The sequence below is a fragment of the Poecilia reticulata genome, linkage group LG6, assembly GCF_000633615.1.
Source record: "Poecilia reticulata strain Guanapo linkage group LG6, Guppy_female_1.0+MT, whole genome shotgun sequence".
Classification (NCBI taxonomy): Eukaryota; Metazoa; Chordata; class Actinopteri; order Cyprinodontiformes; family Poeciliidae; genus Poecilia; species Poecilia reticulata.
In genome coordinates this window covers 31,233,299-31,244,051 of record NC_024336.1, presented here as the reverse complement: position 1 = coordinate 31,244,051, position 10,753 = coordinate 31,233,299, and the positions used below count along the sequence as shown (strand labels likewise).

The window sequence follows — 10,753 nt, the reverse complement described above, 5'->3', positions numbered from 1 at the left end:
CCCAGTGAACTCTTAGAGAGCTCCCAGTGAGCTCCCAGTGAGCTCCCAGTGAGTTCCCAGTGAGCTCCCAGTGAGCTCCCAGTGAGCTCCCAGTGGGCGCAGAGCCCTGCCAGCATGTGAGCTGGTGCTATGTGCTGGTCGGAGCGCCCCAGCCGTCTCCTCCTGCTGTTCAAGGGGCTCGCAGCGCCTTCCCCCCTGAAACAGAAGGAGAAGATGGACTGAGTTAGGCTCCGGCCGTCCGCCTTTAAAACTCAAGAAGAAGAACAGGACGACCCAGACAGGAAGTGCAGCTTTACACACCCTGCGTGGAAAACCGAGTCACTCGGCCCGCTAACACTAAGGAAACGCCTGGCATCGGTCCGTCTACTGACCGCATGGTTCCTAAACTACTGACTGACTGATTTCTGAACTAGCGCAGAGCCGGTGGACTGGGACTCACCTTTTTGCAGCACTTCAGCTGCTCCCTGTCGCAGCATTAGGAAACAAACACAGAGTGAGTCTCTGAACGGTCTGAGTGAGGAAGGAAATGATGGTGATGATGATGAAGAACCTCAGCTTCGTCTTTGGGCGGCAGGACAAGCTGCGGCATCTTCAGACCCAGGCCGGACACGAACCAGTCAACCACTCTGGAAGCAGACAGGATTAGCTTATGAAATGTTTCGATCGCTCGACTCTCTCCTGATTCCTCCTCCGGTCGACGCTTCGGGAGTCATTCAGTTCTCACCTCATGTTTCTGTTCTGACTTTGCAAAGAGACACCATGTTTAGTCTAAGCTGTTCAGAAATATGTTCATAAGTGAGACTTCCAGCTGCTTCCATTCACTGATGCTCTGTTTTCTGCAGCCACTCTCTAAAATGAGGCAACTGGCCAGATTATTAGCATAGCCAGATTATGCGCTCCTAATAATCTGACTCATGTAGCATTTCTCAAATTAAGATAATAAATCTTCTACTGGAATAAACATTCAGAGGAAATAAAGAGAATCATATAAAAACATGAAACACGTCAAAACAACAAAAGGAGAAATTCAACCATCACTTAACTAGAAATAAGATTGAAAAGTTTTAAACATAATATAATGATTTTCTCTGTTTGGGGTAATAAGCAAAATAAAATCTGGTGCATTAACAATGGTGGGGGAGGAGGCACCATCAGGTCCCTCAGAATATTTCCCAGAAGTCTTAGGGATCAGAGGCAGGTTTTCTCTTCTGCGTTTGGTTTATTTGCTGCTTCAGAGCGAACAGATCAGACTCTGAGCTGCAGGAGCAGCTGGGAAGCCATGTTGCTCCTGCACAGCTTCCCGGCACGCCACATGGTCAGTGCAGGTCCGTGAGGTCTTGTGTGGTTTTTGGGGCGGGGTCACCAGGAGTTCACAGGAAGCTGAGTCGTAAAATAAACCCACCCAGCTCTGCTGTCGGTGTCCAGTGAAATCCCACTGAGAGACTCCGGCGGGGGCGACAGCACTGCAGGCAGAAACAGAGAGTGTCGCATTAAAGGTCGGAAACCATCGTCAGCGTAGCTCTGGAGCTGCTCTACCTTTGTCTAGAGAGGAGCGAGAGACTTTTGGTGGCGCTTCCACAGGTACACCACCAGGGGGCAGAATCACTGGCTGAGGGACTATCTGCTTTATCCAGCTCACCACCCTGCAGGACAGAAGAAGATAGAACAGCTGTGTGTGACCATAGACATTATATAAGAGTAGACCCCGCATTGGCTGCTCCGGCTCAGGAAATACGGCGGCCATCTTGGAGAGGTCGTCCCTCCTACTTTGCTCAATCAAAACAGCAGAAGATGCCTCAGCACTGAGGGATATTGTTGTTCTGATTGATGGACTATTGATGTGAGGGCACATCGGATTTTGGACTCAATCTCAGCTGCTGAATCTCTGAAGATAGAACTCATCGGCTGGAAAACAGATAAAAAAAAAAAATTTCCCTTCTCACCCTCCGCGGGTGGTCTGTTTCATCCTCTGAGCTCGGGTCCTCTACCAGAGGCCTGGGAGCTTGAGGGTTCTGCGCAGTATCTTGGCTGTGCCTAGAACTGCACATTTCTGGACTGAGATGTCTGATGTTGTTCCTGGGATCTGTTTGAGCCACTGCTCCAGTTTGGGGGTGACTGCCCCGAGGGCCCCGATGACCACAGGCACCACTGTGGTCTTCACCTTCCAGGTCTTTTCCAGTTCCTCCCTGAGGCCCTGGTACTTCTCCAATTTCTCATGCTCCTTTTTCCTGATGTTGTAATCACTTGGTATTGCTACATCCACCACAACGGCTTTCCTCTGTTCTTTATCCACCACCACAATGTCCGGTTGGTTCGCCATTACCATCTTGTCTGTCTGGATCTGGAAGTCCCACAGGATCTTAGCTCGGTCATTCTCCACCACCTTTGGGGGTGTTCCCCACTTTGATCTCGGGGCTTCCAGTCCATATTCTGCAGATGTTCCTGTACACTATGCCTGCCACTTGGTTATGTCGTTCCATGTACGCTTTCCCTGCCAGCATCTTGCACCCTGCTGTTATGTGCTGGACTGTCTCAGGGGCCTCCTTGCACAACCTACACCTTGGGTCTTGTCTGGTGTGGTAGATCTGAGCCTCTATTGCTCTGGTGTTTAGGGCCTGTTCCTGGGCGGCCAGGATGAGAGCCTCTGTGCTGTCCTTGAGTCCAGCTTTCTCCAGCCATTGGTAGGTTTTCCTGACATCAGCCACTTCAGTTATTTGTCGGTGGTACATCCCATGTAGGGGCTTGTCCTCCCATGATGGTACTTCCAGCACCTTGTCTTCTGTTCCCCATTGCCTGAGACATTCGCTGAGCACATCGTCCGTTGAGGCTTTGTCCTTGATGTATTTATGGATCTTGGATGTTTCATCGTGGACATATATGTATGTATATATATACACATATATATCTATATATGTGTATATATATACATACATATATATAAACATGTATCCAATATATAATATTCAGTATTAATCATTATTTATTTGTGTTTGTATAGTTATATAAATATGTATTGATCTTACTAAATAATTTATTAAATAAATGATGAATGGCTGTGTGCTTTGTAATCTGCTCTTCATTCATCAATATCAGAATATTCCATTCCTATTCTATTGTTATAGCCACTAATATTTAAATACGCTGAACTATGTATTAAAAACATACTTAAATAATACAATTGTTTATAAATGTAGCTTTGATAGATGATTGAATTTGGTTTCCAGAAACAAAAAAGCGTTTTATGATCGATTAAATGCTCTGATACGTCATTGTGCTGCTAAACACATAAGCTGAGTGGAGTGGTGGACCGCTCCAAGATGGCCGCCCGCTCCAAGATGGCCGCCCTAAATCTCGTCAGCGACAATAGGCGAGAGCTGCCATGAGGGTCTATCCTTATATTATGTCCATGTGTGTGACTCTATCGCCTGCTGCTGCAGACAGAGGTCAGGGGTCAGGAGACCCATCGCTTCTGATTGGGTCAGTTGCATCAGGCAGGTGTTGGATTTAGCCAGAACACCGGCTGTAGTGACCTGTACTCACTTTGGGTGGAACTGAGCAGCCAAACTCTCCACTTCCGACACTTCCTCCTCCGACACCACCTCCACCACCGGGATGTGAGGAAGCGGGTCATAATCTGGATTATAAAACATCCAGTCATGTGGAGGAACGACATCATTCTGTTTGACTGAACAGGAAGAGGCGGGGTTTAGAAAGCCTACCTGGCATAGTCGCTGCCTCAAACACCTGTAACAACAACAAGCATTAAGTTTCAGTTGTTTTGATTTATTTCAGCGAGCTGAAATATTATTTTTAAGCAAATTTTTAATATGAAGCTGAATATTTAGTTAGCAAGCCAGATATATTGTTGTAGTTAGCTCTGAGCTAAATATTTAGCTAACATGCAAATTCACGTGCTCATAACAGGAAGAGGACTATCAAAATAAAAGCTGTATCTTCCGAACCTCTATAAACTCCTTTCGAATCGCTTCATGTCTGATCTATTGTCGTTTTTTCCTCTTTTTTGAACATTTCCGCTTAAAGCAGAGGAAGAGCCGTTTTAAAGGCAACAGAGACGTTCAGCGGCAGGAGTTCTCAAAATCCAGCTTTTATTTTCATAATCTACTTATCTAAAGGTTTAGCTCCATAAACGAGATCAGAGCTGAACATTTAGTTCCAAGCTAAATATTTAGATTCCTATCTACATATTTAACCAAAAACTAAATATTTATTGGAGCTAAATATTGAGCTGGTTTAACTTTTAGCTTGGTGAAAATTTGGCTTTGAAAAATTAACCGCTGTTTTTTCTTCTATGTAAATTTCCATAACTTTTTTCTCTTAATTAGCCTAAATAATTGTTCAATTTTGAATTGATAACTTTAAAAATGGCATCGTATTATATACATTTAAATGTACTCATATTTATTAATGATTGTATATTTTTATTGTTTTGAACCTCATTTATTATTTATGTTGAACAGAAAAACATCCGGGATGACAAAATGAGTCAAAAACTAGTTTTCTTGTCACCAGAATATTAAGATATTGAGATAAAAGATAAAATAACAAAGATAATAGAGGAAAATCAAACTGATCTGTAAATGTTTGGTGGTACCGAACCAGTCTGGGTCCGAACCGGCTCTCCAGACCCAGCATGCCCTCCCGGCTGGGGGCGGAGCCTCACCTCGGTGTGCTCCTCGGCGGCATTCTGGGTCTCAGCCGCTTCTCGGTACTTGTCATCCGGCTGAGGCAGAACCTTGGTCAGACCCTGAGCGACCCAGCCCATCACGCCGCTCCTGTCAGAGACACAGCCGTGAGTTTAACCTCTCAAACCGTCAGGAGTTTAGAACTTTCAGTAGTTTATACCGATCTCCATCGTCTCCTGGCTGGACAGCAGGAAAACAGAAAACAGATCAAGTTAAAATATCTGCTGACATGAATCATGTCTAACGAGTTTAAACAGACGGAGCTGATTCCAGCTTTTAGACATGTAAATCAGTTTGGATCCCCTGATCGGGTCAGAACCTCTCCATGTCCAGGTGACAGAGACTCCAGCGAAGGCACCAGGAGAGGTTCTGGTTCTGGTACTGACCCTGCAGTCTGCATTGGACCCCTTGAGCAGAGGAGACCCCGGCGGCTGCGGCAGCGCGCTGACGAAGCCGTTGGACAGCCAGCCCATCACTCCCCCGTTGCTCTGGCTGCAGAGGAAGTTCCTCACAGGTCAGAGGTCAAACCTCTGAGGTGTCTGAAGTTCACGCCATGCAGGAATACTTTACCCGTCCTCTGAGGCCTCCTCAGGGCTCTTCGCTGAAGCATTCTTGGCTGCAAAGCATCAAATGATGATAAACATGCGGCTCTCTACCAATCAGGGAACAGCTTACATCAGCAGGTGGAGCTTCTCACCTTCATCGTTCTTCACCGACTCCTCCAGGAGCAGAGAGAGACACAGACTGGGGTGACTTCACTCATCCTCAGGCCAGCACTAACTAACTAGCTAACTAACTAACTAACTAACCCTATGCCTCCAGGAGGTCTCTGCCCTTTTCTCCTCGGTTTGGTTTAAATGACTTGATTGGTTTTTGTTTGGGTTGTTTTGGCTTTTGCTTATTTTTGGTTATTTATAGGTTTTGCATTAATCTAATTGGCTTTTTCACTTAAGGTATTCCCTTTTCAGGTTTTATTTCTTTAGTATAATTTAATAAAATCATTTTTCTTGAACATTTTGAAACCATTATTAGTTTGTGTCGTTTCATTTCTGCCCTCCTTCCGCCTGAGGAGATCTACTTCCTGTACGAACACCAGCAGCGTAGCATCGCTATCTAACGGCGCCAACATGAGGACAGAACAGGAGAAAAGTTCAGAAGAGACCTTCAGGAATCCTGAGAAACATCCAAATCATTCCAGAACCAGTCCTGGAGCAGACTGGTTCTGGTTCTACTGGAGCTCCAGCAGAACCAGAACCAGTCCGGAGAAACAGCCAGGCCTGGTTTAAAACTTTTGCACAGTGAGTGTTGTCTTACAGCAGCAGCCGGAGCTTCAGCAGGATGAGGAACGACCTTCACCACCCAGGAAAACATCCTGCAGGCAGACGCACCAGTCAGCAGGGATACTGGTTCTACTGGTTCTACTGGTTCTACTGGTTCTACTGGTCGCTGTACTGGTTCTAGTATTGAGCATAGTGTGAATGAATGAATGAATGAATGAATGAATGAAAGGTGGAGATCAAACCAGTAAATATCTTTACGCAGTTTGTTAAAACATTTAAAAATAGACATTATGATAAATATCTTGGTGACTTAATGTTTTTATTAACCTGAATTCTTTTATATTTATGCAAACATTTTTTATTATTTTACATTTTAATATTTCCTTGACCTATTGGCCATTAAATGCCATCTTAGATCAATATGGACCCAATGCCACCAAACACCATGATCACAAACTGAACACAAAGTGATCTTTGCAGTGTCCTAGTTAAAGCACACTCGTCACCTGTGTAGCAGAGCCCTGAAGGTTTGAATGAAGAACGTAGTTTTTATGTTTAGCGACACATCCAGAAAAATGACGCGACAATTTTCATATTTTTAACTTGTGGGGCAGAAACGTCAGAGCGGCCGGCAGGCGGCGCCAAAGCTGCACTACCAGGGAACTCCACAGGGGGGAGACAATCCCACTGTTCAACGCAGACCCACACCGGACCCAAACCGGACCAACACTAGACCCAAACTGAACCAAACCCGGCCCAAATGGGACCAGAAAAATAACGGTTGAGAACCAAACCTGAACCAAACCGAACCGGAACAAAATTCAAACTGGACCATACTCAATCTGGACCAGAACCAGAACAGAACCAAGCTGGACCCAAAGCGGACCAGAACCAAAGCGGACCAGAACCAGGCCTCTCCTCAGCAGCTGTTAGCGACGCTTCGTCCCTCAGAGAACTGAATTCTGGGATTGAACTGCGGACGGTTTTTACTGCAGCGGCCGTCTTACCTGCGACTCTACGGGAGGCTGAGCATGCCGAACGCGCAGAGACCCAGAGAGTGGCACAGCCGGCGCAGATCTGCGGGGATTTCCTCTGCTTCAGCCTGGAGAGAGCTGACAGGATTAACCTGAAGGTCAGGCCTCAATCCCTCAGATTATTAACGTCAGAGGAGCAACATGGACAAACTACAGTGGCCTGACAAACTACCAGGAACCCATCTGAACCTTTCTGAATGAAAAACTCCTTCAACTTCTGAGAGCTGAGTGCTTCTACAGACAGCTGGGAGGAAACGGGCCCTGAACTGGGATCAACTGGTTGGAGACGTGAGAATACAGATCATTCCTGGTCTGGGCTGCAGGAGGAGTACCCAGAGAGAACCCACGCAGGCGAACAGGCAAACTCCATGCAGAAAGCCCCAGATGGGATTCAAACCCACAACCGCAGCAGAGCTCACGGCGCCCCCAGCAGGTCGATCTGAGGCGATGCACTTTGAAAAAGCAAAAGCGTCATTAATAATAATAAAACTCGGTCGCACCATATTGGACAATAACAAGATGTTCATGTTTAAGTTTCTTTGTTCAGCCTGTTGTTTTGAGTTTTGTTCTATAACCAACTGCGACTCTTTCGTTTCTTCAGGCTCCAGGCGCAGCAGAGTTTAGAATCAAACAGGCGTTTCCAGGACATACTGTAATATATTATTCCTTTTTCTGGATAAATAAATATTTAAAGTTAAACCATGTGGGAAGTCTGTGACTCTGAGCACAAAAAGTGTTTCTGTTTGCATCTAAAGCTGCTTGAGTTTTTCTCCTGGTCTGTTGGCATGACGATCAGGTCACCGTCTGTAAAATGTCCCTATTAAAACAAAACAATGTTGCAGGCGGCTGCATTTAATCCTTTCAGAGGATTCATGTAGCCGACCGGAGCTCCGAGAGGGACAATCTGTAAAGTTATGCTAAAACATTAGCAGCAATATTTTGGTTTATTTAACCTGTCAGAGAAAATAAGAAGGACGTTCATCTTTCATACTCTTATTTTCACTGTGTTATTCCTGCATTGATTAATGTCATGGTTAATGACAAAATATTTAGTTTGCAAATTAAATATTTAGCTAGAACGCTAAATTATTTTGTGTATTAAATATCTAGTTAGCAAGCTAGTGTGCTAGCTAAATATTTATCATGCTAGACGTTTAGCCAGCAAGCTAAATATTTAGTTTGAAATTGTGACATTTCCAAATAAATGAAAATTAACCTGTTTTCTTTTACTATAAAAAGCTGAATAAACCAAATTCTTGCTGCTAATCTGCGTAAGTTTCCAACCGGCAGCCATTTGAAAGGAGGATGAGGAGGAGAGAAAGCGAGAGATGATGTCAGAGATGATTAAGGAGGATTCAGGTTGAGCAACAGGTGAAGAACTTCAGGTAAATCTGTGGCTCGTTTCCAGGTGAGGATGAAAACATTTTAATCTTCCCTCTGGAGCAACCTGAGCAGGAAGACGGTCAGGTCTAGAAACGTTCCCATCTCGGCCTGATTGTTTCCATGGAGCCTTCCTGCTGGAGCGACAGGAGGCGCCGGCAGATCCCATTATCAGCTCAGGATTAGCTGGACCAGGACAGCGCCATGACACACAGCCATGACACGGCCCGGTCCTGGCACAGAGACAGCCGCGCAGGCGTCCATGCTGACGGGACGTCTGGATGAGAGCCAGGGATGGACACAGGTCAGAGGTCGTCTCTGGGGTTCAGGCTGGAGCTGAGCTGCTCAGAGCCGAATATGATCAATAACCCAGAGAGCAGCTGCAGATGATCTGTGATGGAGGCTAATCCTGATTAGCTCTGACACAAAGAGCAGCAGGACGAGGACAAGACAAAGACACAGAGGACAAAGACGTCCATCTCATCTCACACCTTTACCATGATGTTTGATGCTTTCACAAAACTAGTTCACTTCTGGACAAAGAGCGGTCACATGTCTCTGTAATAAAGGTCTGTTTATTTAAAAGCACCAGTAGTAATAATGATTCAGAAGATGAATGTTAGAGCTCCAGCATTTCCTGAATCAGATGAAAACATCTTGTTTGGTCCATCTCTCTGTTTTCTCTCAAATCCTTCTAGTTTCCATCTTAAAGCCTCTCAGATCATTTTCTGCCCTTTTCTTATTCCCGCCTGGCTGAGAAACAAGCCTCCGGCCACCAGGTGGCAGCACTGCTCCAAATATTCAACAGGCTGCCGGTTGAAGCCGGTAGAAGAAGAAGAAGCCGATCAACACACCGAGGACAGAGCTGACGGAGGGACAAGTCAGTGGCAATAAGAAACAAAATATACAATGTTGAGGTCAGGCTAAGATATTTTATTACCAAAATAAAGTAATAATAATCGCAGACTATCGGCACAAAGATGTAAGATTTAATGTGGAAAAATCTTTGATGGCTATGAAGACGTGACTTGACCCACTCAGAAGATCCACGTGGTTCTTTCTCCCAGATCGATTCTGTTGTTGCTCCGAGTCCTGAGCTTGATAAAAGATCTGATCTCTACTGAACAGTTTGAATTTAAAAGTCTTAATCTGCAGATTATTTCCCTGCAGCAGCAGCAGCTGAAGCAGCAGCAGCTGAAGCAGCAGCAGCAGCTGAAGCAGCAGCAGCAGCTGAAGCAGCAGCAGCTGAAGCAGCAGCAGCAGCAGCGCCCTCTTGTGGTGAAAAGTTGAATCAGGAACAGAAAGAAGCCAGGAAGTCATCTTTGTCTTTCAGCTGTGATTTTATTGTGAAACCTCAGATGTCCTTGAGTCCACAGGCCTTTCAGATCATGACCTGCATGCAGCAACGTTGTCACGATCTACCACTGGAGAAAAACTACAAAATAAAAGCCCCTATTTGTTTTCATAGCAAGAAAATGATGCATGAAAGCCTGTGGGTCAGAGGTCAACTGAACAATAATGAAGGTTAAACCGAGGTCAGGCGGGAGTCGGACGTTGAAAAGGCTGAACCAGGCCGGGAGGCGGACTTTCCACCAGAGGAGGAGAAAATGAAGAGATGGAAACGATGAAGCTATGAAGCCATCAGAGAGAGAATCGTTTCCATGACGCTGCAGGCGTCCACCATGAGCGAGTCATGTGACTGAATCGGGTGAGGCGGATAGAAAACTTTCTCTCCTCTCATACCGTTTAGACCAGTGGTCCACAACCTTTTATTACCGCGGACCGGTCAAGGGCAGGGGGGTGTTGGTGTTCCCACTAAATCCTGAATATATTCTATTTGGGTGTCTTGGCCCTTCTATCGCAGCCTGTGGTGTTTCCCCTGTCTGGGAACGAGAACAACCTGCTGAATGTGACGGCAGCCAATCAGAAAGCGCGGTGACGTCAGAGCAGAGGGGAATCCAAACAGCTGACATACCGGAGATGATATGTGGAAATGTTTATTATTAAATCTAAAGGTCATTATTATGTTTATTCAGTTAAAAATGTTAACTATGAAAAAACATTCACCTCCAAATCATAGAGCAGCAAATAGAGCGGCTGCTCCGTCGTCTTTCATCCACCTCCTTTTCTTTTTGTTACGTCTTTATTCTCTAAAATGACTCCACAAACTATTACTATTGTTTCTACATCGTCATCCGTGTTTGGTTGTTCTAAATTCCTGCTATGTTGGGGTTTTCCTGGATTATCCTCTGGAATCGGGATGTTCTGACTGGAATCGGTTCGTGTTGCTCCTCCTGCCTTGGACACACGAACCGATCGAACCTGTTGGACTTTATCAGCTCTGTGGTCACAGAGG

At 45.5% G+C, this 10,753-nt stretch overlaps 1 protein-coding gene across 2 annotated transcripts in view; it reads right to left on the bottom strand.

Annotated features, from left to right (window-relative positions):
- Positions 1-7,594, bottom strand: part of LOC103466852 (cyclic nucleotide-gated cation channel beta-3-like) — a 26,854-nt gene extending 19,260 nt beyond the window's left edge. Inside the window, exons 1-13 of one of the 2 annotated variants that reach the window (XM_017305211.1) lie at positions 6,991-7,594; positions 6,018-6,075; positions 5,401-5,422; positions 5,274-5,319; positions 5,090-5,195; positions 4,864-4,883; positions 4,682-4,793; positions 3,720-3,744; positions 3,541-3,634; positions 1,537-1,643; positions 1,403-1,463; positions 551-626; positions 440-464 (exon numbers count right to left, since the gene is read on the bottom strand). In XM_017305211.1, coding sequence (XP_017160700.1) covers positions 440-464; positions 551-626; positions 1,403-1,463; positions 1,537-1,643; positions 3,541-3,634; positions 3,720-3,744; positions 4,682-4,793; positions 4,864-4,883; positions 5,090-5,195; positions 5,274-5,319; positions 5,401-5,422; positions 6,018-6,074 — 751 coding nt within the window. In that variant the 5' untranslated portion in view covers position 6,075; positions 6,991-7,594. The remainder of the gene's footprint in view (positions 1-439; positions 465-550; positions 627-1,402; positions 1,464-1,536; positions 1,644-3,540; positions 3,635-3,719; positions 3,745-4,681; positions 4,794-4,863; positions 4,884-5,089; positions 5,196-5,273; positions 5,320-5,400; positions 5,423-6,017; positions 6,076-6,990) is intronic. The other variant, XM_017305212.1, reaches the window with a different exon arrangement.
- Between the last annotated feature and the right edge of the window lie 3,159 nt (positions 7,595-10,753).